Source organism: Pseudopipra pipra, chromosome 2 (assembly GCF_036250125.1).
Source record: "Pseudopipra pipra isolate bDixPip1 chromosome 2, bDixPip1.hap1, whole genome shotgun sequence".
Classification (NCBI taxonomy): Eukaryota; Metazoa; Chordata; class Aves; order Passeriformes; family Pipridae; genus Pseudopipra; species Pseudopipra pipra.
This window is the reverse complement of record NC_087550.1, coordinates 103,501,825-103,529,294: the sequence shown is the minus strand read 5'-3', so window position 1 is coordinate 103,529,294 and position 27,470 is coordinate 103,501,825. Positions and strand designations below refer to the sequence as shown.

Below are 27,470 nucleotides of genomic sequence, written 5' to 3'. Positions count from 1 at the left end.
CTTAGGTTTTGTCACTCTTTCCTTTTGTCACTTGGTACTTCTAACACCACCTCTGCCCCACTGGTTGACACCCTTGAGGTGTGGTGCCCTGGATCTGAAACATGTAACTAAGGGTTGTTCTAGGGAAAATGAGAAAGGTACTCGCTTTTGTGGTCTGTTGTCCATAATGCTTTCATGTTACCTTATTTCTACTTCCTTTCGAGCAGAATGTTCTCATTAATTTGTTTCCCTCCTTTGTGTGCCTCTTGCTGTAGTGGCTCTCTTTAAGTACTGGAACACAGCACTCTCTTGTGTGTCATGTCAGGCTATTTCTTATGTTTGCCAGGTTACATAATAACTTCTTTAGCATAGATGAAATATAATATTTTGGAACAGGGTTTTTTTGGTCTCATTTGGGGGTTTTTGCTTTGTTTTTTTCTGTCTGAAAGTTGTTACATATTGGCTCAAAAAAAGAGAAACTCTCAGAAGATTTACTTGCAAGAACTGTAATTTCTGTTCATTGTTGAAATGTTGTTTCAGTGCCATGGTCTGTCCATTGATGGGTATGTCCTTCCTTCTTCAACCACCAGAGAGGTACAGTAAAATGCCAACAATTTGCAGTGATTTTCTCCCCATGTGTTGAATGCTGGGTGTGACAGTGTAACATGCAGCAGGGATGCTGTTGCAGATCCTTGGTTTCAAGGTTAGAACATCCGGACTTTCCCCAGCACCTCTGCTGGCTTCCCCAGGTCTGTGCAGATGTGTTCCTCCCAGGCAGGCCTGGGAGAGTGTTTCTGGCAGGTTTTCCCCTTTGCTGAGCCTGCCTTCTGGATACCTTTACTCTCCCCGTGTGCCCACAGAGCAGAGCCTGAGAGAGGGTGGCTGATGGCAGTCCTCGTTGGGGGGAGGTGAGGAGACAGTGCAGACCTGTTGGAGTAAAACAGACATGTTCCTTGCCACTTACTTTTTTTTAATATGCTGCAACACCAGCCAGTGTATTTTGGCTTCACAGTCTCAAAAGTAAATACCAGTTAAGAATGATTGTTCCTAACCAAAGCTTTGACTTTTTAATTCCATAACCTTTCCTTACATTTTTTTCCTTAGTTCAATTGCCTTTAGGTGCTCTGGCAAGTTTTGAATTCATATCTATAAAACAAACTCTTGTGAACAGTAATCCATCAGAACAAGAGAGGTGCTTGTGTGCTTGAGACTGTTTTCCTGTCTGGTTCCCTTGGATTTGTCTCTGGCTTCCTTCTCTTCTGAGGGATGATGGCAACAGCTGAAGAGAGGAGCTGGAATTTTCTGCCAAATTTAAATGTTGCTTTTTGGGTTTTTTATTCAGAAAGGAGAGCTTTATTTATCCCTATTGTGTAGGTAAATAGGCTTATATTTTTAGCCTGTCAGACCTAGACAGTATCTAATTTTGCTGTTTAAAGGATTCGAAAAAATAAGCACAAACCTCCTAAGGCAACATAACATCACAGAGATATGCCAGTGCAAATTAAGATGCTCTACAAACAGTATAGTGATACCTCTGCATGGCAAAGCTTTAGGGACTTATTTAAAAATCACCCCTCTAAGCAGGTGGTTATTTTTAAAACTTAACAGTAAGTTTGGCTTTGCAACTAACCTGTGATGCCAGAGAGACACTTACAAGGCAGAGTGTGTGAGATCACAGCCTGAGGAGCAAAGAGTTAATTTGCCAGCTAAGCATCAGCAGCCCTGTATGTAAGTGAGATGTGTATGTGATGGGTTGCAGGGCTGGAGCAGCTTCTGGAAGTTGTGTAACTGTTTGCAGAATCAAGGTCTAGCAACACGAAAACTTTCTGTAAGTGCTAAAGCGGCACAAACATTTCGTTCGCTTCAGTCAGTCTGCCCCCATGTGCAGAGAGGAGCATATGTTTCAGAGCTTGCAGGATGTGGGGAACTAGTCTTTTGGATTTGTCAGTTTTTCTCTCTATTTCCACTCAAACTTGCCAGATGACCCCGTGCGAAATCAAGTTTGCTGTGCACGTGGAGTCGGTGCTGAACCACGTCCCCCAGCCTGAGTACAGGCAGCTCCTGGTGGAAGCTATTCTGGTCCTCACGTTCCTCTCTGACATCGAGGTGAACAGCATCGGGGGCATCATCCACGTGGACCGAATCGTGCACATGGCCAATGACCTGTTTCTGCAGGAGCTGGTGAGTTTAAAGGGCAATGGTGGGAAGTCTCCTCCTTTGAAAATTATCCCCTGCTCCTTTTTAAATATGTGTGATGGCCTGGTTCCTTCCCCTACAAAGACAGACAGAATCACTTAAGTATCTTCTGGAAATACATTCGGAAAGCTAATTTAAGAATTGTGGGAGATTTAAATGGAATAAAATTATAGTGGCTAACAAGCTCTGAAGGATATTGTTAGATTGAAGTGAGGGTTTGCTTTGTCAAGGCATTAGAATTACTAATATTTGAGTAATCCCACCCTTTCCCCCCAAAGGACAAAAATCTGTGAAGTTTTATGTTCTTCATTTACTTACACTGATCCAACTAAGTCATGTGGGCCCTATAATAATCCTGATTAAGGTTTTCATGAGGGAAAGGAGAATTGCTTTCAGTATTCAGCACAAATGGAAAATCATAACGTGGTGGGTTTTTTCTAATAAATAAACATGCATGCCTGACTTGCCCTTCTTCTTTGCTTGTGTCTTTTCAGAAATCATTTGGAGCTACTGGCAGTATCTTGGAGAAGGACATAGCCACAGGAATTTGCCACTTTTTTTATGATAGTGCTCCAAGCGGGGCCTATGGCACCATGACATACCTAACAAAAGCCATAATTATTTATTTACATGATTTCCTGCCTAGCACAGGCTGTGCCATGCAGTAAGTGCGGGAGGGAAGGCTCAGAAGCTCTTTCTCCCCATTTCCCTGTTGTGAACCTCGTGGTTACTTGCTACCTGTGTGTGTGCCGTGCACTACCTCAGCATTGGACACTGGTGCATGCTCTGTGCTTGCCCTACCTATGGAGGACAGGGAGCTGGAATTTGGCCCAGTTTTAGGAGAGTGTGAAAGAAATAACAAATAATGAGGCTTATTCTGCCCAAAGTGCATAAATGTAATTCATAGTAAATTAGAAAGAATTATACAGTTCTGCCAAGGGGAAAACAAATTATTCTGTGGAGATCAAAAGGCATAATAAAACAAGGGAGCTGTATCTCGGGCATAGAGTCTCCCAAATAAGGGAAGTGATGGAATTCATTAATTTTTCTCCTGCTGTGTGTAAATGTACATCATTGTGAATCACTAATGGACAATGTGAAACATCCAGGGAAATGTAAATTAGAGGCATAGGAATAACTTGAAATAACCCAGTGATATTTCTCATACACGTTTATCCTGGATCTCTTCTCAATTGCAATATCCACTAATTTGAGAGGATAGCCTCTGTCAGGAAACTGCATCTGTCTTTAATCTGAACAAGACAGCTTCCTTCCCTGCCTCCCTGAGGCTTTGGAGGCAAAATCTGAAGATTCCAGCTTCTCCAAGGTGACAGACACTTTTATGCCTGTAATCCTTTCCTCTGAATGGAGCAAGATAAACCACTTCCACTCAAGCACCCTTTCCAAGTCTCCCAATTGTTTCCCTTGCAAACAGCCTCAGAGTTAAGAATGGCATAATTGTGGCCCTTCCAGCACAGTGTGAGTTTATGGAAGGCTTTGATGTTTCTCTTTTTTTTCCTTTCCCATTTTTTTTTTTAATTTTTCTTTTTAGTTTGAAGCTGCACTGGTCACATATAGTAAGAGTTTGGGCTGCCTGGAAGTCTCCCTTCAGACAGTTCCCACGTTAGTGCTGGCACCTTGAATCCGTCCACTGGAAACTCTGAGCTGCTGCAGGGAGAACAGGTGTGTCCTGCAGGGCAATGGTCCCATGGCCACTGAAACTGAAAACAGCAGTAGGCAGCCTCTGGAGAGGAAAACCCTGCTGTACCCCAGGCAGGATTTTCCTTGTGCTGACACTGTTGGCTTTGTCAATAGCCACGTGCCAGCATCTGGCTGACAGCTTAGGAATATGGCAGTAGCTTTAGCCTCTCCATGGCCACAGGCTCCCCCAGCAGTGTGGAGGTGTGCCAGCACTGCTGCCACGTGAGCAGGAGGGATCAGAGCAATTCTGTCTTGCCTGATAGAGGGGAAAAGAGCAGACAGGCCTGTAAAATTTTCTGAGCTAATAAGCCTGATTAAGTATATTTCTGTGAGCCTCCCCTCCACTCTTTGAAAAATACCGTTTGTATAGGATTTGAAAACTTTTTTTTTTGGTAACAGTGGTAGTGGTGCTTTTGAGAGTGAGCTTTTTGTTTCCAGTTTTATACAGGTATCTGAAAGACCTTGACAAAATGACAACACCCTGTCTCACTTGCCAGTTGTCAGCACTCATGGTCCCAAGGAGGCTGAGCCCCTGATGGCCGTGCCACCCTGCCTGCTGTCCCTCTACACACTCGGTGCTGCTGTAGCAATGTCTGGGCACTGCCTCAAGACAGCGAAGGCATGGGAGGCCTTAGGAGGTGATTTATTGTTTTTGCAGAGACCAGAGGAGTTTGGCAGTCCAGAGGCCCAGGAACCCTTGGATTGGGTGCTCCAGAGACACCCTGTGTTAACCACCATGAGAACTATGGGCCTGTGGAGTGGCCAGCATAAAGTGACAGTTCAGGTGCAATTACCACTTGGATGTGGAAGTCATTTTATTGGCATGGTGCCTGTTTTGTAGGGGTTTGCCTTCATTATGGTTTGGTTTGGATTTTTTTCCTTTTCATATGTATTGTGAGAGCTTACTTGGCTTGTTTCCCAGTAAATGAAAGTAAAATCCTTTGTCTAGTTTAAGCAGATGTGACAGCGCAGAGCGTGAGCACACAAGAGCTGGTGTGATGGTTTCTTGTTCTACCCAGTATCACATGAAAATTTACTACTAGCTGTTATTTTTGCTTTTGTTTTTGAATCCTAGATTGTGAGAGATGCAAGATGATTTTCATTCAGACTCTTAATTTTATTTTATTTTTTAACCTACAGCGTGATCTTGTTTTCAGAAACAAGAAGGGTGATGTAGTTGGTTTTACATTAAGCTGCCTTGAAGTCTAAAACAATGAAACGTATGGCCTAACATACCTGGTCACCTCTTAACACTTCTTTTTTTAATGGCAGTGTCATTGGTGTCTTTAGCATGAAATTCACAGTATGAACCAGGTTATGGTATATTTATGATTATCATGAGTTACCACATGAAATGCAGGCACTTGGAAAGTATTTATGTGGTAATTTGAAGAGTTTAGGTAGCTGATGGTGAAAGCTGGGACTCTGAAACACACAGCTAAGGGAAGGGAAACTCGTGTTATTTCCAGATCAGGCACAGCTTCAGCGTGCAGCTCATTCCACTTGGAGAGCTGCATTGTAGTGCAAACCTAATTAAGCAAATAAGGTTTTACACAGACCCCCTGCTTTGCTGAGGATTCCTGGTGTGTGTTAGGCTGCTGCAAAGCAGAGCTGGCACTGGCAGTGATGAGGGTGTGCTCACAGATAAAATACATGACGACTTTGCAATTTGTGTAGGGCTGAGCTAATTGGCAGAGGCTCAACTTGGCCGTGTGGCTTCCCTGGGGAGCCAGCAAAGGGTGACACTGCCAGCTTGCAGTCCCTGGAAACGCATTTATGGAAAGAAAGCAAAGGTGAACAGACACATCCTGTGCCTCAGAAACAAGGGCATTAGTGAATTAAAATAGACCACCTGAGAGCTGCTTGTCCCAGCCTGACAGGCACTGCTGCCCTAAGAACTTTGCAGCTGTGGGGTCAGAAGCACCTATGCAGTGCTGGAGGCAGCCAGATGTGCCTGGAGAGAGGAATGGGGCTGGGTGGGCCCATTGGCCAGAACGATGATGAGTGTCCAGCTCAGAGCTCATACCACATGCTGGCTCCAAACCAGCTCCTCCAGGCCAGTGCCCTCCCTGCTCCCTGATCATGGCTGTTTCCTTCTCCCTGCTGCCGAGTGAAGGACACGGGTTTGCCTAACTAGACAGATCAAAAGCACCTTTGATCTCCCTCAGCTGCTGGTCCCACAGGTAAATGTGAAAACTTAATGGGTGGAGTACAAAGTTTGCCTGGCTTCTCTCCTGCTAATTGTAGTTTCCTTCCTTAGGGAAAGAGCCCTGCTTGTTTCTGGAAGGTGCAGGTGAGCTGCACAGTCCCTAGCTGCCCTATAAAGGTGTGGCCACTTTCTGTGGTGAGTGGTGAAACACCTGGGCTGCCCCCTGCGGGCACGGGGCACTGCAGGACTGTGTCACCCCTCCAGCAGCAGCCAGGGGCTTGAGTGAAGCCAGAGCCTGGGTCAGTCCAGGTGCAACCTTGGGCACTTTGTTATTGTCCACAGTTAGGAGCAGAGTTGCCCATTAAGCAGGAGAGAGATGCCACCAGTAGTGGCATCTGTAGCTGTAGGGTGAGAGTTTGGGCACTCATCTGCAGATTGATTCAGTCCCTGCTCAAAGAACCAGTCACATCTGCAATATTAAGTGGCCACTGCATAGAATTGTGATTAAAAGGGATTGGGAGTGGGGTTATAGAAGAGCTTCAGCTCAAATGGTTTTGATTTAAGTACAAGCAGCAGGGCTTTTTCCCACTCCCAGTTTCAGTCTCGAGTGGAATTTATTCCTGGCGTTAGATGTTTCACAGTTACTCCTCTGCCACCCCCCCTTCTTCTGTCAGGGGTAAGGGGGCTCTTGTGTGCTGCCAGCAGCTGACAGGACAGGGGCTTTCTTTTTTGGCTCAGTAATTCAGCTCCTCTCATACTTCAGTGCTGCATCCCCAAAAGCCTCTTACTGCCTGCCAAGTGCAGCACTGCACTGTGTCTGTACCATGGCATCCCCTCTCATGAAGTGATCCCTCAAGGCAAGTCCCCTTCAACTTTATGTCATCTTCAGGAATGTGTCATTAGAGGGGGACATCTAAACTGACGCTGTCAGTCATGTTTCAGAGCTCCTGTGCCTTGCTGCACACCCTGGCTTTGTCCTCCTTACTGGGATGGGTGGCAAAGGAGGACTCCAGAGCTGCACCATCCCATTCCACCTTGTCACTTTGCACCTACAGCATGGAAACCAACAGTGGGAAGCAAGAGCCCACAACACACTGTGGTGTTTGTCCATCTTAAGTGGAGCCTTTTTGTCACTCCACTGGAATAAGGTGGGACTGATCATCACAGTGCATAGACCAGCATAACTGCATGCCAGAAACAGACATTAAGTATTACCAATGCCATTAACATTTTATTGTAAATTTTGTTGGCACTATTAAAGATTTTTCTTTTCCCCTCCCCCAAGGCAATAGAAGTAAGTGTGTGCATGTTTATTCATTTGTCTGTCAAGTTACAAAATACTTCTGGAAAAGTATTCTGGATTTAATTGTAAAAAATAAGATCTAAGAGAGAGAGCAGTGCCTTAAGCTCTGGCTGCTGTTACATTCTGTGATGATAAACTGGGAAGGATGCTTTTTCTTGTACTTTCAACATAGTTATTAAATAAAACCAAGCTGATTTACTTAGCTCATCTTTAGCTAATACAATTTAAAGGCGGACTAGACTGAAACCTTTTCCTTCCCAAAAAGCACATTATGTGCATTGTATTTACTAAGGTTGAATGAGGTGATACTTTTACCAAAAAGCTCCTGACCCAGTGTTGCTTTTGGAGTGTTATATGCAAAAGAATTAAGTCCAGATCTCCCGACTCTCCCCCTGGGAACTGACAGGGTGGTACTGGCAGGAATGGGAATATTAGTTTGCAGTAGGGGAAAGGAGATGGGCAGGTGGGGGCATTGGACTTTTCCATCTTGCTGCATTTGAAAAACTCTAATTCAGAATTTCTCGGTTCCCTTTTCTTGGTAAAGAATTTATGTTTATCTATATGCAAGAATATTTAGGTTCATAATACCAAAGTATGTTTACTTTGTGTTTATACTCATTTCTTTGTTTTTAAGAAACCCAGTTCATCTTCAGGAAAAGTGTTCTACGCTGATAGGGGCAGGGTACCCAAATACAGGCAAAAAGACACCCCACTTAACTACTTAGACGTTACTCAGAAAGCTAAAGCTTTATTTTGTGATCTTTCGTATGTTACATTAACATGCTGTGGATTTAGTCGCCATTAAGGTGATGAGTTATGACTGTTTCTTAGCTCCAAATTCCAACAAATGTGACAAAAAGTTACCAGTCGTAAGAGGAAACTTAGCACAAGTGTAAACACCTTTCAACCAAGATCCTGTAAGTTGTGTCTGTAAAGCTGGGATAGACAGTGACCTGGAATGATTTAGTTCCACTCTGTCACCCAAAGAGCAAATTTAAATGCAGAACAACCTATTTTAACTAGATGGTTCTTCCTTGGTTTCCTTTCCTGCACTGGACACTCCATAGTCAGTGTCTCTTGTGCCTGTTTCATAACCAAGGAGGGTCTGATATGTTCCTTGTGGTCACCAGTGCTCTCAGGTGTCGCCAAGGACCACTGAGAGAAATAAACCCAAGTCTCTTCCTACACTATTGAAGGTGTGACCTTGGCAGTGTTCACGGATTAGATTAATGGGGGACATGGGGGAGGGTAAGTTGTAAGGTACTGGCAGTGTGTGGCAGTGACACAGGAATGCTGTTAGTGGGTTTTCATCTCTTCTGTCTCATTAATTGCAGGTACATATCATCCAGGAGGGACTACATAAAGGCTTACACAGTGACCCCAGTGCATATCGTATCATACTGTATCGAGCAGCCCTTTTATGACTAAGGACAGGAAGGTGAGCTTCCAAGACAGCTCTCACAAGTTCTGCCTTTTCATGAGTTTGCCCTTTCCTCGACTCTGTGAACAAAGTGAAAGGCCTCTAAAAATTCATTGAAGTCAATGTGGCCATCTTTGTTGTGGTCTATACTCAGGACTAATTTGTCAAGGGAGTCATCCTGTACATCAATTCCCAGGTGAGAGGTGAAGAGTCTCCATGTCTGGCTGAACTCCTCAAGAGAAATCAGACCTAAAGGAGACAGACAGCAGGTTGCTTTTTCTAGTATGAAAATGTTTCCCATTCCTGCAAATACACATACATGCACACTCCCTCCCTCGCAAGAAAGTTACCTGCCTACCTTGGCTTTGGTGTGTTTTGTGCTTTCCTGACTCAAGTACATTTTTACTTTAGATAATGGTCAAATGCTTTTGCCAGAGGAATTGAAAAAGCAGTAAATAGTGAGAGTGAGAGTGGAAAGGAGAAAGAGCCCCCAGAAGAGTGAAGCCAGTACTGGAGATGTGATATGTGAGAATTTTTTGTCAAGTTAGGCTCTGTGCACTGTCCCTTATATGGTTGCAGCTTGACTGCTCAAATTAGCCTTCACTAAACTGGAAAAATGACATCACCTCTGCTTCCTCTATATTTAGAAGCCTTAAGGAGGAAACACAGTGGGGAAAAAATAACTAGTATAGGCTTCCTAGAGCCAGTACAGTGAAGTTACCTAGACTTACCCGAGTTATCTTTGTTAATGATGTTAAAGATGATCTCCAAATCCTTTCTGTATCTGCACAGTGTTTCCACCAAAGCTGGCTGAGCCTGGTTTTGAAATTGCATACAGGAAGACAGTCAGACCTTGGTTTGAGTTAGTTTAACCAACAGAATATGTACAGTCCAATTCCATTTTCCTAATTTAACTTGTCGAATGTTAAAAAAAAAATCCTTATGCTTAAATTCCCTGGAATAACACTTTGTGCCTTGCCCTGAGGAATAATCAGATAAACCCTGTCACTTTCAGATTGGCAGAGCAAGGGGGAAAGGAGCCCTTCACACCTCCTACCTTCAGTAATTATTTGTGGAAATACGGATAATCTAGGGAAGATGGTATAGGGGATTGGCTCTGGAGCATGTTTAAAAAGCTCATTTCAAGGAGGGTTGAGTTCTCTGGGCAAGATTTGTCGTATCTCCTCAGCTACATTATCTAGATGCCCTTGAAAGTCAACGGAAAGTAAGAAGCAGTTCTAGCATGTGATTCATCCAACCTATTTTAAGCATCTACCTTAGCAGGGAATGATGATTCGTACCCAAGCAGTGCTCATTTTCTTCCAGTGACTATAAAAGGAAGTTCAACAACTAGTTCAGATGTAGATGTCTACCTCATTGGCCAAACCGCTGTCTTGTGCTTCAAGTTGCACCAAAAGCTGTTCCTCCAAGATTTGTGAGGAGGTGTTTTCGTCCTTACCTCTTTTATAGGTTGATCCATTTTCAAATCATAAAAACATGACATGAAGTCAACTTGTCCATCCGGGTTCATCTGTGCTAACCGAGGCCGCAGCATCCTCCAGGGCAGTTCCAGCTTTAGGACAGACTCCATTGCTGCAGCCCAGTCAGGGACAGAAATGCAGCCTGCCAGAAGGGGTCAGCTCGTGGTTACAAGCGGAACATGGCACAGCATATGTCAGTCACCAGCACACCTTCACAGCCGCTCTTAAGAACGGTTGCAAAGCACAAATATTTTCTCTTAACCCCAGGATAAAAGCCCTCATAGCAATGAGCAGAGCACCCAGAGATGCCTCCCAACCTCAACAACTTTGCGATGCTATTAGGATGTTCAGCATATTTTAACACCTTTTGAGAAAAACAGATTATGCCATAAAGAGTACTTCAGATCTCAGCTGAGCTGCAGTTAGAACGGCATGTGGCTGAAAAACTCAGCAAGACAGAATGTCAAACAACTGTTCAGTGGCCAAAGACACAGTACCATCATGTTACTGAGTGCCCTTGTAGGGGCATGGTCAAGTGAGGAGCCATCACAAGGAAAAGCTGTATTTGTGGTAGAAATCAACTTCTTACTCCTACATAAAAGCTTCATCTATTAACTTACCACTGAATTTTCTGTAGCTGATAGGTGAATTTGTGTCTGCTGAAGGTACAGGCAGTCAGCTTTCCTCATGTACCCCCCACACTCAGAAGGACACCAGTTACCCCTCGTCTGAGACCCTAGTTCCCTATCTGACATCTGAAGACACCACCTAAGAGGAGGTGGTGACCTTTGAGATTCTGGAACTGGATTTGCCTGCCCATACTCTCCACCCAACAGCAAACAGCATTTCTTTATTTGCCCATGTGTTTCAGTTTTCTTCTTCCTACTTAAAAGCTTCATCCTCTCAAGTTCTTTTCCAGGGCTAAACACCTGCCAACACCTATTGTCCTCCGTGGTCAGGAAGAACAAGGTCAACCAGCCTCTGCTGCCCTCCAGCCTTACACTGGCAGGCAGGCAGGATCCCTCTCCATTGGGTTTGTCCCTTCTGCCCCACACACACATGGAAGTGTTTTCCCCATAGCAGCAACTGGACATAGAGGGAGTGGTACCTGTGCCATTGAGGTCGTATTGTGCAAAAGCACTAATGAGCTCAGACCTATGAGCATAAATCAGCTCCTGTAAGGACTTTAAGGCAGATGATTCAATTGTACCCACCCTAGGAGGAAAAAAATCAGAGCAGATAATTATTTAAATCCTCTGGCATTTTATACTTTTTAACAATCATTATCATATTCTTTTATCCTTTAACATGTAGTATGGTTAAGTAGGATGACCCAAAGCATACTAGAGAACACTGGAGGGAAGGGGGAAAAGCCCCAAACCAAACAAAACCAAAAGTGCTCCATAAGAATTATCTGAGTTTATGAGATAACTGAGTTTATACAGGTAATTCTAAGGTGCTTTCCTTTGGTAATGTGACCACAGTGCTAGGCATGGCAAAGCTATGATGAACTTTTTGGACTCAATTCATAACAGGATTTGTCCAGATTAACACTGCGGTCTTCAAGCAAACCTGACAGACAGGTGGAGACCCTTTACAAGTCCCTGACAGTTGTCTGTTCTAACCTCTTACCTTATCTAATTACCATTGGGAGTTTCTCAGGAAACCACGTTAGAGCATTTAGAACAGGTTTGGTCAACTGTATTAATTTTTAAATGGTAAAACAGAAAACCAGGGAAAATGAAGAAAAATAGATGCCTATTCAATTATTCAGTCAAGCTCTAGATTTGTGGCAGGTGCTCACAAGCGAGTACACACTCACTGCATGCAACACACAGCTTTACCTCTCCAGAATATTCAGACTGCGTGTGTGCTTGCTGGATTGAAACTGTACAAACCGAGGAACTAGTTCAGGGTCCAGTTTGACGTATGCTCCCCGGTTACTCCCCTCTTCGTAATAGTTAGAGGCAGAAAAGATAGTGATAACCTGAATATAGGAAACAAAGAAACTGAATTGGCTAGAACAGCTCTTCTTGACACTGAGTTCTGAAACGGACCTTAGAAAAAAAAGCAGGTTACAAAATCAAGTGGCTACATGTAAAACCATGTCATTCACCAAATTGCTCTTGTCTTTTGAGTCAGAGCTCTGGGCCTGTATTTTTGACCTGTCATAGGAAGACTTGAGTTCAGAGGCCAGTGAGATATAACATGCTGTTTAACAGAAATCTCTTTCTAAGACAGATCTGGTTTTCAGGATTCTTGCTGGCTTCCCAATACATCACATCAGAAAGCAGGGCCAGAAGAGAAGTCATTAAGTTAAAAGGCTTCTAGAGCCTTAGAGCATCTCTTGCACTGTATTTACACACAACTCTTCTCAGGGATTTTGTTGATGTCCATTTCTTTTCATGTGAGTAATAAACTGGTCCCCACTCCCTGAAGTTGTAAAGATTTTTGGTCATCACAGCTTGGTAATTTGTTATAACATCTATCTAGCACAAAGTTCCCCCAAACCCAATTTAAAGAAGTCACTCTCTTTTTTAATTTTTTAAATAATTTTGCAGACAAATCTACTGTGGATGTGCCTGTGAAATTCATAGGAGAATTATGCTTTACACAGAAGCATCTTACCTTCCCACCATGACTGATGTCATAACCTTCCCGCTTAAATTCATGAGACCTGATGAGAATCTTCAGATTATACCTTTGAAAGATCTTGGCAGTGACATCGGGACCAAAGTAACAGCCTGCTCCTCGACTCTTGTTTGGTTTACAACCATTTTGGCTTCTTGGGTCACTCCAGAGAACATCAAGCATCTACAAATAGTAAACTCAAGCAAGTGAGGACCGATAGTAGGTGAAGACTGACAGGCTGTGATGGTCTTAAGTACTGGCCATAGCAAAAGCCCCACAGTACAGGGAGAAAACACTTGAGCTAATATATAGGTCTTCTGTTTTCTTCCTTCCTCTCAGAGAACATTTTTTTGGGCTGAAACGTTTGTTCTACTTTTCTTAAGAAATATGATCTAGATTTCAGGTGAACTTTTTTTCAGATGTAATACCATTTCAGCAAAGTACCTCCTTTCACAGCTGAGTTTTTCAGACTTGGACAGGTGCATCAGGAAGAGTACCTGGGCTATTTTGAAGAGAGCAAAAGTTGCCTTCTTTGCATGTAGGTGGTTGGTTTTACCTAACCTAAGCTTGGGAGTGCCTGCTCTAAACATGACAAGAGTTGCCTTTGGCTTTATTGTCTTCAGTTATCTCATGTTTCAAAACAAGATTTTACATATTAGCATTTTAGCAGGATTCAGACATGACAATGAATTATCATTATTTAATTGTAGTCAGTAGCAAATATTAGTCAAAATGTTTTTGTTTAAATCTTGCTGGACAAGGTTTGCACTAACGCATTCCACTTCATGTTTGTGAGCATGGCTCAGTGGATGATTGATTAGCTGGGGCAGTGTCAGCTTTGGGAGTGTGTGTGGGTGTTGCTTGTGCCCATTATGCTACTTTGTAGGTCAGATAGGTATCACATTTTCAGAGACAGATTTGCTGAGCAAATTACGCTTTCCAAATTGCCACAATTTATTAAATTACAGTACAAAAAAGCTCCATATTGGTTCCAGCATCAAGAGGAAATGAACAGCCAGAGGACAAAAACTTCCCACTTCTAAGTAATTAGCCCATAGGTCTCAGGAGTTGGTGTTTTTGGGGCTGTATCAGCATTCAGTGGCCAAAACCACAGCCAAAAAATGGAGCTCACTCTCGCCAACAATTGCAAAGTTTGACCTGCTTAAACTGATAACCATGTATGTATCAAAAGATTCAACCACATGAGGGCATACAAACACATTTCATACTTAGCAGTTTCCTCCTCTTAATGGCTAAGAAAGGAAAACACTGGGCAAATTGTACTTGTAAGTTATAAAGTCCCAAGCCTTTATTACCAGGTCTACAAAAAACATCCAAAAAACTAATAGCTGTCTAGTGTATGACTGGTTTCTTATTAAGAGACAGTTCCCTATAACTCAAACATACTGCCTGAACAGAACACCTGCTGGTTTTGTGCGGGAGGGTTTTGGTATCCGTCTGTGTTTGGTTTCACCTACTTGTTTCCATTCCTCCTGGGTGGGGCCTGCAGGTAAAGTTGAGCCTGAAGGCTCAGTGGAGCTCAATGAAGAGTCATGCTGTGTCTTCCCAGCATCATGCTGATTGGCAGTGTGTTTACTGAGGCCAGTTGTGGAAATTCCCTCCTTCTGGTCGTGTCTGCCTCCCACTGACTTGGGCGGCTGTAGCAAAGATTTCAACTGTAAAAAAACCACAACAAACTGAAAGGGTTACCAGCACATAAAGTTGACGCAGAGATTTTAGCTGAAAGGCACATCAGTTCATGTTTCTTCTACTGAGGAAAACTCAATGGGAGTTCAACTCAGTGTTGAACTCTTATAATGTCCTGAACTCACAGGTTTGGAGGAAGCTGAAGGTGTTGGCACTTGCAGAAATTTTGCTTTATACGTATCAGCAACCAGCCTCTTCAGAGCTGCTCTCATATTCTTATCCAGACACACAGACTTGTTCCAACCACAATAAATCTTAATGTCTCACTGTACAGCAAGTATGACCTAGGCTTAGGATGACACTTAAGTGCCCAGTTTTTCTGGAAACAAAATACATAGTCATACTGTACTGAAGATGAAACTGCATTCACTACTGTTCTGATGCAGTAGCATGCTGTTAGGTTAATTTGGCTAAAATAAATGGTATATGAGGAAGATAACAGTGAAATTGATGAAGTATTACATCAGGCCTTTTATTGTTAAATCAACCTCTTGCAACTCGCATGGGCATTTGCTTTTCTGGAGTGGTGTGCTAGAGCTCCATGAATGACCATTAACAGAGACTTTTCACCAGGGAGTGTCTTCTCATTTGAAAGTTTCTCTTACTAGCTTATTTCCAGAATAAAAGCAAAAAAACCCAAAAAATAACCACAACGAAAACACACATACTCCACAGCCCCCCAAATTTTACTCTTTAACAAAGAAAACAACTGATTCAAAACAAAATGCAACCACTGGATTATTCCCCAGTGCACTGGCCAGTATTTGAGATCTGTCAGATGCCAGCTGTACCAATTAAAATACACCACTTTGCCTTGAGTGATACCGCCCTGGGTTGTGGCCCACATATGTCTCATTAGCAATGCTCTCCTGTGGCAGCAACTTTGACCTGTTAATTCTGCATTTCACAGACACTACATCAGAAACACACAGAGCCCAGCCCTGGTGAAAGCGTGTGCAGAACTCAGCTCAGAGTTAAGACACCTACATCTGTAGTTAGGTACCCAGTTTTAGTGTACAATGGTACAGCCACAGAGCCCAGATTCTGATGGTCAGAAGTACTCACTGCCCTTTTTCACACCTTTGAAAGACAGAGACACACCTGATGGTCCTGTAAAGCATTTATTTCTGCATTAGAAAACATGAGTGTGACAGAAATAGCTCTGGATTCCACAGACATTAAGGACAGGGTACACTATGTTGCTTAAATATAGGTCTCCTGTGCTATCTGAGATGCTTCACTATGTCTGTGAATCAGCATGAGGGGGGCAGATACAAACCCGACCTAAAGGAGACTGGTGGAGGAAACCTACAAAGAAGACTTTCTTCAGAGGCAAGCAAAAGCCATAGAGAACATCCCTAGCCTATGGGGTGCTTCCATGAACAGCACTGGAGACATGTGCCTAAGAAATTATAAGAACTGGGCCTCCACCAAATCTCCTGAACCTCCACTGATTATAAGGAGCCTCAGCACCCCAATCACAAGCAGACATCTTGATTTAGTTGTCCAAATTGAGACCAAACCCACACCATTTTCCACTGATTTGAAAGAGCTGTGTTTGCTCACCATTTCAGAAAAAACCATGAACATTTCTGGCTTTTAAATCCCTGAAAAGCAGTAGTTTCTGTTTTCTCAAGGCCAGGTCTTAAGTTTGGTCCTTCTGGAAAGGCTCTCCCACGTGTACAACACTCAGCTGCTGCCAAGGGAACACCTCACAGGTGGAGAACCTCCCCCACAGAGCAGATGGCAGAAGCAGAGCCCCAGGACAAAAGCCAGCACTAGAAATATGTGGCTAGATTGGTTTCCAAAGTGTTTTTGAATCAAGTACTTTTTATACTTTCTGGCTAATGCGTCATCACTGCAGGAAGGGGGTATCTAAAGTGTTTTTAGCTATTTTAAAGTCAAAAGACCCGTGCTATTTTACAGCAGCCAAACAATTGGCTCACAACACCTACTGAAACTTCCCTTCCTAAATGCTGATTTTGAAGAAAAATAGGACTTTTCCTTACAGCAACCATTTAATTTCCTAATGCAAAAATCAGCATTTGTACCCCCATGTGGATATATGATCTCTTACCTTATTTCTTTCAAGTGCCTTCAGGAAATCCAAATTTGTGGTGTCTGAAATCCCTCCATGTAGGATGAGAACTTTGTTATCAATTATAGTGGCAAGGGGTAGCCAGCTGAAGACATCTTGCAGAAGATACAAAATCTGTGTACTGTGTTCCTGTAAAATACTCTCTTACATTAGATCCGATTTCCGGCAGATTCTGTTGCTTCCACATTCAAGATTTTATTGAAGCATCTGCTACAGTCTATATGAACAGTTTCGTCCAGGTGACAACCTGAATTGCAACACTGACAAACATGTTCTGACATTCACTTTAGGGCCATTTGATTGTGTAATTTAGCTTTTCTTTCACGGTCACCTCCTTTTGTGTTCTTGAGTGGCCTTATGGATGTTATTTATTTCATCCCATAGATCTCTGAGAATAAGAGGCTAGCACTTAAAATTGTTTTATCCACTGATATGCCAAAATAATTTCAACTACATCACTAAAGTAATTCTGTGTAACACCTACATAAACTGCTTGGAAGTCTCCTTGTTTTCACAGACCTCATTTTACATCTGCAAGACTACAAAGAAAATATAGGGGAAGGAAGAGGAATCTTACCTTGTACTTACTCGAAACTTCTTTTGTGAAGCCATATCTGAAAATAGGACAGCATCATGAACTGTTTTTCAGTATGCCCCTTCTGCATGGTTTCCTGTGCTATAGTGTTTGCCAGGAGTTTTCTAGCCCCATTTTTCTGCTGCCATTCCATCTCACCTCAGTTTAAATGTGCTTTCTTCCACTCCGTCTCAAGAATGGAGTTAAACTGATTTCTTGTACATACAGAGATCAGGAACAGAATTCATCCTAATAATCATTAAGTGGCCATTTTACCAACTTTACCTTTTAAATACCAGATAGAAATTTCAAAGGAACCTAAATGATGATAAGCAAAAATTCCCACAAAGCCTCCCCAGTTTTTGTCCTAAATATCATATCATATCATATCAATCATATCATATCATATCGTATCATATATCATCAGAGAATCATATCATGGAATGGTTTGGATTGGAAGTGACCTTACAGATTGTCTGGTTCCAACCCCGTTGCCATGGGCGGGGACACCTTTCACTAAAACAGGTGGCTCAGAGCTCCATCCAACCTGGCCTTGAACATGTAACTTTCTTAGACAATGTCATCTATTACATCTTTTCCCTCACAAGGGTCAAAGATTTTGATACCTCATTCTTGTAACACCAAGATATCCTTGGTCGAGGGGCATTTCATAACACTCAGCTTTCAAATTTATGTATGTGCAGCACTGATAATCAAAATGCCCAGCAAAGAGCAATACACAGGAATGCATCTGTGCACTCCATACCATCACAGCTTTCATTAATGCTATGGGTGGGAATTTTCCTACCTCATAAATTAAGTATCTGATCTTGGTTTATGTTTGTTGGTTTTGGGTTTTTTTATTTATTTTTTAAATTAAGTGCTGAAAAATAAGTATGTGAAACCGATTCTCTTATATGGATCATTAATAGGACTTGACTATGGGCCTCTAACCCAGGTCTGTGCCTGTGTTAAAACAGCACTGTATTCTGTATGGACTCATGAAATGACAGAAGGGGGTCAACAGGTTACCCACCAGTTTAGTCAACCAAAGATTTAACTGGGATGGCTTAGAATTGTAAGGACTAAGACTGAGGAGTTCTTCCCACATCTGTGAGATGATTTTTTCTACAAGTCACATTTTCACTACAGCCAGAGCCACTGGCTGTGCTCACGGCCTTGGCAGTGCTGTACAGCTGAGTACAAATGTCTGTATTAGAAAACAGGGTCTTAGCTGTTTCTGCAATGGGACAGATGACACCTCCCAACCAGTGAACCTCCCCTGGGTGGAAGCTAGAATATTTACCTGCCCCTTGTGTTTGAGAAGTGACATCTTAGTCTAAAGTTAACTGAAATATCAGCTTTAACTAAATATATGCTTTAACTCAAATATCCTTCCATCTGTCCTCCTTTCCCAATTTTGATACTCTGGAAGCTGCTCTAAGGCCTCTGACTTCAATGGATTGTGACTAGGTCAGAGACAAGATATGGTTCTCATGTGTGTAATGAGGATGTCCCTCCTCCCCACACACATCTTGAAGACGCAAAGCTACACCTGAATACTTAATAAAATATTATTTGTATTTTAGAGTGTCACAGTGGTTAAGTAGCATTCAAAAGCTCAAACATTTCTAGTGAAAGGCCAGATACTACCCACCCTGCCCTCCAAAATCTACCTCAGGTTCATCAGGTAGTCTTCATGGTTTCCTCTATTCAAGGATATATTATTGGGGTAGATAAGAAAAAATGCAAATAAGATTATAAGTATTTCCAAAGAATTTTTCCCTCTGTCAACATAATCACCATTAAAGACATAACGGTTTTGTTCTGAAGGCACACCATTCTGCAGGAAGAAACAAAAAAAAAGGATGTTTAGAGATGCTGCTATGGTACTATAATAAAGGAAATAGTATTTAAATGAGATCACATTGTTAGAAAATCTGAAATACTCTTGCATAATAGAGAAATCTAAAATGTAGCATTTCTTTATTTGCGCTGCTTAGAATAAAAACCTCCATATCAGACAACCTGTATGAGCCATCAGAAAAGAGATGACCTCTCTAGCTGTTCTTGTGATGCCATCTCTAATCCTTTCCTCTATCTAACAAATTAAATGGGACCAAAAGGGACATCAGTCTCGTAATAAAATATACTTTTCCATTAATGCAACTGTCTCCAGGAAATTGTGCACTTGCAAACAGAAGGGGGTAATTCACTTTGAATGGAAGGTAAGAAATCCATGAAAAATTGTCTTCTGACACAAGTTTCAAGGTCCTTATGTTTCCTTACGTGGTTAGAAAATGGATTTAATATATTTACATTGTTTGCAGTGTATGCTTCCAAAACTCCTGAGAAAGACTATAGTCCAGAGGATATAAAATCTTAATACAGAACTCTGAAGAGTTTGATTTCAGTTGCTTTAATCCTGAAAACACTACTTGAATTTTACTCAGATGGCACTTTGTCTCCATCAGGGCAAGAATATACTTGAAAGCTCACAAGCCTGAGAGGTTGTACATACAGGTATTTCTTACTTTATTTTTTCTCTGAAGATATACAGCAATGCTTTATTATGAATGGTTACTCATCAAAAGCTACTAGTTTGAATTGATGGTATGTTTCATTAGATTAATTACCAGTACATCGATGGGTGCCATCAGCTTACAGAAAACACAGCATCAACTATATGTAGCTTCCTCATTTCCAATCATGAGTATCAGAAATATTATTTCAACCTTTAATTTGCCAGAAAAAGGAAACCTCTGTTCTCACAACTGATATGCGCAAGAATTATCAATAGAACATCTATAAAATCACATCATAACTGTGGAAGCCACTCTTAACAGGTTTGGCAGCATTGCAAGACATCCCACTTTTGAAGATAGCTACTGTGTCAGTGTCAAGCATTTCTTGTGTTCCTATGGCATTCCCAGGTATACTGCCTTAGCAGGTTTATTGCAGGATGCATGAGTTGGCCAGGGCTCAATTAAATGTTTAATTTGAATTCATAAGGAATATATTTTTTTTTGTCCCAGTCAGTGTCCCGTGCTGTTATGTCAGGATGCAGTAGTGAATCCTGGTCTCTTGATCCTGACTGCTGTAAATATGGCTTCCTTGGATTTTGCTTGTCCTGAGCCCTTTCCAGGTTTACTTAGAAGAGGCCTGTGATTGTTCTGTGCTCACAGGAGTGGCAATGTATGAGACTCCGCTAATGAAGTGGGTTGTAGTGGCTTTAAAAAAGAGAGAGGATGGATTTCAGGACTGGAACAGACAGGAGAAATTCAGAAGCAGCTTCTGGAAAGATGAATTAATAAAAGCTTTGCCTTAAAACCAATAGGCATGTGAATCACCAGTAGATTGTGAGTATACATGCAACCACTCTGTAGCTGCAATCCTCTCGGAAAGACAGATCTACTGAAGTAGTCTCCAGACTCTATCATCCTTTCGGAAAAGCTTACACACCATTTTAGTTTTTAACAAGTTTGTTTTGGATTTTCAACTTCAGTGCGACATTTTAGTTTTGTTCCACACTCATGCAAAGTTTTTATTTCCTTTTCTGTGGTTTTGACCAATAAGAGCAAAACTAAATTAAAGGCTGTTGCAGCCTCTGACATGTCAGAGAGGCAAACAAGGCCTTCTAATGATTAGCAACTTGCTGCTGGGCATCATTACTGTATCTCCTGGGTTAGTGATTAATTAACTCCTGTTTGCTGTTGGCACTTTTTACAGCTTCAGGCTATTTCTATCCATAGCATCCATTTAACAATCTGACTTAGCAATACATAATTTAAAATTCAAGTGTTTCGAGGAATTTCAGAAAATGCTGTAATTTAATGGAGATTAATGCAGGGACTGAACAAACCTGACAAATTGGCTATTGAGGAAAAAAAGTAATTATCTTAGCCTCACCCAAACCAGGTATAATAATTATACACAATCTACAGCACTGTATGTATAAGCCATATATTGCCAGCTCTGTGTGTTTGCTGTTGGTGGTTTGTAGAATTGCTGTGACAAGCCCTGGACAGAGCCCCATGGTCAAGGTGCCTGGTCTGCATGCAGCCCTCCAAAACCCATTTCAGCTCTGCGTGGCTTTGTTCAGACTGAGATCACTACACTCCTCATGGCACTGTTTAGGATCGCACCCTCTTGTTTAAAGTTATGGGTGGTTCATGCCAACTTGGAGGATGACATCCCTTCCAACTGCAACAGAGTCAGTGATGATGAAAAAAAAGGGATCCCAGAAGCTGGCTGGGTTCGCTGCTCATCTGAGTAACCGCTCAGAGGGGACAGAAAATACCGTGTCATCTAATTTGCTTCTAAATAACTAAGGAGCTCTAATATGTGCTCTCTATATCCTCAACCACTTTGAAATGACAAAATATTTGTCCATTTTATTCTGTTTGGTGGAAGGACTTCCCTAGAAGTTTAACAGAGAATGACTGGGTGTTATCTCTAGTCCCTGAAATCAGTGGGAGTTTTGGCTCTGAATTTACTGAAGTCAGGATTAGAGTTGTGTAGAGGCTTTTTTTCCTCTTTATAGCATCCATTAGAGAGGGGAAAAAGAATCGTTGTCTGTTTACTCCAAAAGAGTAAAATGCAGGCTGACTGCAGTTATAAATATAACTATTTAACTGTCCAAACATTTATCTTCAAAATAGTTATTTTTCCCATTCCAGGTTCTGTGTATGAAACCGATGTGCATCATACTCTTATTCCAGTTTCAAAAAGAGAGATTATCTAATTAAAAGAACATCTAAAATACTGCAAGCCTAAGACCAGTTAAACATAGTTGATTAATGAGGAAAGCAGAACACTGTAAAAAGGTCTGATTCTACTTCAACTAAACTTCAACAGGCTTCAGGTATGCACTTGGGCAAAACAACCACATTTCCATTCAACAAGTGTCAGATAAAGTGTAACAAAGTTGGAAGCAGCAGGAGAATTACATTATTTAAACACATGGTTTAGCTCACTTCAGTCTCGATTCAGTGCAGATGAATGTATAAGGATCAGACACAAACCTTTTCCCCCGGAAAGCTCAAATCAAAGAGAGTATCTGCTAAATGAAAGGTGGTGATTCATGCTGAAGATAAATGTGAAACTAAATACACAGCATTTCCTGCATCTTCAGTTAAATATATAATTGTTGAAAAGATAGCCTGGAGCTTAATTTTTTTTCACATCAGTAAAACAGAGCTATGCTTTTTTAACATGAAAAGAAGGATATGTAAAGGGTGCCAAAAGAATTTCTATTTTGTGAAGACTATGTGATTGCTTTCAAGGCTTAAAAAGCTTTTAAACAGCACTCTTTTTTGTTTCCTGTTAAAAAAAAAAAAGTAAGAAAACCCCTGCAGATGTCAGTGGAGGGCCTAAATGAAAGCTTCTGCATTTTTTCTGGAGAGTCAAAATTATCCATGGTGTAGTGGTACATCAGGAACTAAGGTTCTATTTTAGCAGACTTTAGTCAATATGGAATTTAAAATAGAGGCAGAACTTCGAAGACACTGCAAGGAGCAGTTTAAGTTTTGGCTCATGCTCCATCAAGCTCCGTCTCAGCTTTTAGGAAAATAACTGTCTCCTAGATCTCCTCCTTCACAGTTAGCAGGAGGATACAGAGAAGGAAAAGCTATGACAAAGACAACAAATTGTTCCAGGATTTCTGTGTGTGGTATATAAAGACCTCATGTACAGTTTTAACTGTGATAAATCTGTCAGACATAAATATGTTTTCCTAACATCAAGTCATAAAGTAAAAATGCTACATCTCAGAGAACCTACTTACCTTATAGAATATCAGCAAAAGATCATCCAGGTTTCCATGTAAATCTCCTACAGGAAACAAAAACATGTATTTTTTTTTCATTTTCTCACAGAGGAGGAAGAAACTGGAATTATAAAACTGGAATTAGTTAGTACTAACAAGTTTTCCCCCATGTGTTCCTTATGTATATAAAAGCAAAAAATGTCACTAAAAGACATTTTGAAGTATGATAGACCTCTACATACTAATGGATTTAAGTTTACTAAGTAGCCCTCTATGTACTGCACAACTGAACGTCAGATTTAGGGACAGATTTTGATTGCTGCCAGCAGGATTTGATGGAGAGTGTCAAGAACTGGCCATGTTATTATGCCTCAGTGCTAAGGCCACAGGAACAACAGATTTGGCCCTTTCTGAGAGGTTTGTTTGGAACAGGCAGGGGGATTTCACCCCAGCACAAAGGATCACTGCAGAATAGATCCCCTCTGCATGTAACTGAATTTCATGCTCACAGAGCCAGCCTTCTCATGTCTGACTCACCATCACAAAGCCAGAGAACAGTTTCAAAACCTATCTTGTGATAATTTGCTTTCCTGACCAATGATTAGGAAAAGTGACATTTTTGCCCTGTCTACATGTTGTCTTTGCAACTTTTTATTAATTGTGAGCCTGCTGAATTAATTCTAAGGGATTATTCAAGCTATGACAGATATTCATCACATTTCAGACATATATTTAATCTGCATTATTCATTTAAAATTAAAAGAAAATGGAGAGAGGGATACCTTATTTTAAGGAAATGAACATTTTGGACCAATTAGGCTTAAAAATTGGTCATTCATCTTCTGCAGAAGTTCTTTCTGGTTACAAAAGCTTTTAGTTTCAATACAGGAAAAGAGTCCCTTTAGATACTGCTTACACAGTGCAAATGCAATACAAACATGAAGAGGTACGTTTTCTTAACAAGAACATATGAACAAGTATAAATCTGTGTTTCCTTGGTTTGGAGAGGGGTCTTGTTGGTTTGGTTAACAAATTATTGTTTATACAAGACCTCACTTAAACAAACCCTTTCCTGGCAATCAGAGTAGGTCTATAATCACATCTTAAATAACATTTGTTCTGCATGTGTCACAGTACCCTTCCTTATACTACTTTACTATTACACACAGCACACGCTGATAGCTGTCAAGAGTTATGTCACCATTACTGTTCTGTTTTGGAGCTACTGCCTTCTGTGGTGAGTCAGGATACTGCATCCCATTATTCATAATTTACAAAAGTATAGCAAAATAGATGGGCAATGAGCTCTTAGTTCTTTACTGTGTACACATCACATCACATCATTCTGTGAGGCTAATTTGTTGGTTGTATAAAGGCTGATCCGTCCTCTTGGGTCTCCTCAGAGATCAGGGTTTATTATAATTTCAATTTATTTGAGATAGTCATGCTGTCAATTAAAGGTCCTTTTTGCCACCCATATTAAGCCCTTATTAAAATCATTACACAGTAAATTATAATGGCAAGATCAGAAATGAGTGAGGGGAGAGAGAGGTGAGACTTGCAGCAATCAAAATACTTGGTGGCATTTTAGAGGTGGAAGTGCAGGAGTATTTAAGCTACACTGCAGTGTTAGCTGAATGAATACTGACTCAGAAATGTTAAACAAGAAAAGGAAAGAGGAGGTGAGGGACTTTCTTAAAATATACTTAATATGACTCAGGAACTTTATTTTTGTTTGTTCCAATTCATGCATTTGTGGGGAAAACAATCAAATAAATAAAAGCATCAAGAACTTTCTTGTAATGGCAAAATTTGGAAATGTCTGTATCATTCTCTGACCACTTAGAATATCAACCCATAGCCCAAAGCATTTATCTTCTCTGGCACCTTACCACAGATAGTTATATCCTTGGAGTAGGAAGTTGAAAGATGGGTGATATTTGGCATCAACTTGAGAACTCTCCTGGTTTCACACAGTAGCTGCAGTACATAGTGGGGATGAAGCCTCTGGGAAAAAAAAAAAAAAAGCAGGTAGAAAAGGAAAACTTCTTAGATTTAGCAATAGATCTCTCTGCTTTATTAATATCAGACATGTATCACCAAAATTATTTATACTACAGACCTCCAGACACGATTACAGGCTGTATGGCTTAGTGCTGGGAATTAGGAACATTCATAGCTTTGCATTTACTTCCCCATGAATGGATATAGGGCCCTTAACAAACTTGCTTTACATATTTTCCCATTTTATTTATAGTGTACTGTTTCCACAGAGATCTGAGGGATTTTGGTAGAGGAGATAGATGAGTGACAGACTGGCTTTTCAAGATTCATGTTTTTAAAGCAAACAGAGAAGGCCAGTCACATATAATCATTTCCCTAATAAAATGCCAACCATAGTAAAAAAAGGGAGAGCAGACAGTAAGGTGAAGTCTGGGTGAGCTCATTTATCATGCGCTTTATATTTGATACTTTTACAATCAGCCTCCACAGAAAATTACAGGAAAAAAGTAGTATTATTTAGCAAATTGAAAGGCAAGATAGACCTTTATCCCTTACATACAACATATTGTAATGCACAAATAATCATAAGTTCAAACAAAGCTGTGCCATGCATTTAATGCCTCCCTGCTCCACCCTCATGTTGGGAGTGGGCAGCAAAAGGGCTTGCTCAGGAATATAGAGAATCAGGGACAGCCTTCTCAGTGCCCTGGAAGCTGCAGACAGGAAGCTCTGGAGATTTGTGGTATCACTCTGTTCTGCTACATTAGCAATGCTTTATAGTCACTCTACTGTTACAGTGGAGTCTTGCACACTGGAATGAGGTGATTAACCCTTACACCTCAATGTCTCTAAAAAGAATGAGGTGGGGGACAAAAGAAAGAGGACCAAACAGGGAGCATTTTTAACCCAGAAAAAGATGATAGTTTCTATGTTAGCTTAGGACTCCTTCCCCAATCCTCCACTCTCACTGCTAACCCCTGCCTTGCAGCTGCTAAGGGTTCCCATTCCATTTCACTAGTCCCTGCTTCCTCCCCAGTGCTGGACCTAGTGGTCATGCAGGAAAGCAGTGAATCGAATCTAGGAAATGGTCTGGCTGAGAACTGACACATTTTATTGTGTTAGCTTCCAGCCAGATCAGTTTCCCAAGACAGCTCACCATGCACCTGTATGATCACATGGGCCTAGCAGGAAAGGGTAATGTGGTATAAAGGAAGGGTGAAATATCTCTACACCTTGACAGAGATGTAAAATAAGTAAAAAGAAATCAAGCTAGTTGCAATTTACCTGTTTATTCCTGAAAGCATGAATAAGAGCATTGGCATCTCCAACAGTAAGGGGGAATGAGAGTCGTGGCCCATAATATGAGTCTGGAACATCAATTTTCTCTTCAAATTCTGTTATACGTAAGCATTCACCCACCACCTGAGGATCAGTAGGGCTGGTGGAAATGGGAGAAACTGGAACAAGAGGGAAAAAAACCAAAACTGTAGAAACTGTACTAGTCCCCATAGAGCTGTAACAGAAGTGACTGAATGTAACTGCTTTAATTGGTGCCTAATTCCTGCCCTGTGTAGCGGAAGAGCTCCAGGTCTCCCCAGATTGTTTTGCAATACTAAAACCAACCGACCAAACACCCCAAAACCAAGACAAAAAACCCCAAACCCAACCAAATGAAAAAACAGGAAAAAAACTCTGTTCCAACAGCCAGTAGCTGTGATCAGGGTGCAAAACATTCTGCACTGAAGTTCTGGAGCAGTCTGCTCCCATAGGTAGTGAGAACCATCAGCTGGTACAGACTTCCTTCTCCCCCTGAAGCAAGGAGATACAAAAGTCATAGCTGATCATTCCATGACCATCATATGTTTAAAGTTCAACATTACACTTTTAATACAGGTTGTGAAGATTTATTTTCTAAGTAAAATTTTTAGGCTAAATAGCAGCATGTCAGGGATTATTTTAAAAGTCACCAAAAAAATCCTATTTATTCACACTGGATTGCAAAGCACTCCTTGCTGATACAACTAGGAAACAATTCCAGCTTTTGGTTGGCTGCCATGAAACCACTGGATGAAATAAAGTAAACAAAAGTTGAGCAGTGAAAGTAGAGCATAGCTTCTAATTTTCCTGGAACATGGAGAAATCAGGAACATTGCTAATTGCTTCAATCCAGTTTTTTCTTGACATACCCTTGAAATGTATCTGAGTGAACAGCAGATTTCAGTGTTTTCTTCTTGCAGATTGTCTTTATCATATATTATTCTTAAAGAGAAAACCAGACCCTAGAGGAAAGTGTTCTAACAGCTACTGTTGCAGAGCTGCTCTTGTGAGATGATTGTTGTAAACACCTTTTCTGGGCTACAGGTGAGTTTTCTGCAACCTTGATTTCAACTGGAAATAAATATGTATTATTTATTGCTAGAGGGATACCTGTAGCTATGACTCAAAACTCACAGCAGCCAA

General features: G+C 41.3%; 2 protein-coding genes across 3 annotated transcripts in view; one reads left to right on the top strand and one right to left on the bottom strand.

Annotated features, from left to right (window-relative positions):
- PHKA2 (phosphorylase kinase regulatory subunit alpha 2) overlaps nucleotides 1-7,319 on the top strand; it is a 46,709-nt gene extending 39,390 nt beyond the window's left edge. For both annotated transcript variants that reach the window (XM_064646706.1, XM_064646707.1), the window contains 3 exons: nucleotides 520-573; nucleotides 1,960-2,160; nucleotides 2,670-7,319. In XM_064646706.1, coding sequence (XP_064502776.1) covers nucleotides 520-573; nucleotides 1,960-2,160; nucleotides 2,670-2,843 — 429 coding nt within the window. In that variant the 3' untranslated portion in view covers nucleotides 2,844-7,319. The remainder of the gene's footprint in view (nucleotides 1-519; nucleotides 574-1,959; nucleotides 2,161-2,669) is intronic.
- Nucleotides 7,320-8,056: 737 nt separating this feature from the next.
- Nucleotides 8,057-27,470, bottom strand: part of PPEF1 (protein phosphatase with EF-hand domain 1) — a 34,664-nt gene continuing 15,250 nt past the window's right edge. The window contains exons 7-19 of the mRNA XM_064646714.1: nucleotides 26,295-26,467; nucleotides 24,899-25,013; nucleotides 23,025-23,071; nucleotides 18,916-19,082; nucleotides 17,243-17,279; nucleotides 16,645-16,794; nucleotides 14,339-14,536; nucleotides 12,858-13,043; nucleotides 12,074-12,216; nucleotides 11,338-11,444; nucleotides 10,208-10,371; nucleotides 9,480-9,564; nucleotides 8,057-8,997 (exon numbers count right to left, since the gene is read on the bottom strand). Of these exons, the coding sequence (XP_064502784.1) occupies nucleotides 8,804-8,997; nucleotides 9,480-9,564; nucleotides 10,208-10,371; nucleotides 11,338-11,444; nucleotides 12,074-12,216; nucleotides 12,858-13,043; nucleotides 14,339-14,536; nucleotides 16,645-16,794; nucleotides 17,243-17,279; nucleotides 18,916-19,082; nucleotides 23,025-23,071; nucleotides 24,899-25,013; nucleotides 26,295-26,467 (1,766 nt within the window). The 3' untranslated portion in view covers nucleotides 8,057-8,803. The remainder of the gene's footprint in view (nucleotides 8,998-9,479; nucleotides 9,565-10,207; nucleotides 10,372-11,337; nucleotides 11,445-12,073; nucleotides 12,217-12,857; nucleotides 13,044-14,338; nucleotides 14,537-16,644; nucleotides 16,795-17,242; nucleotides 17,280-18,915; nucleotides 19,083-23,024; nucleotides 23,072-24,898; nucleotides 25,014-26,294; nucleotides 26,468-27,470) is intronic.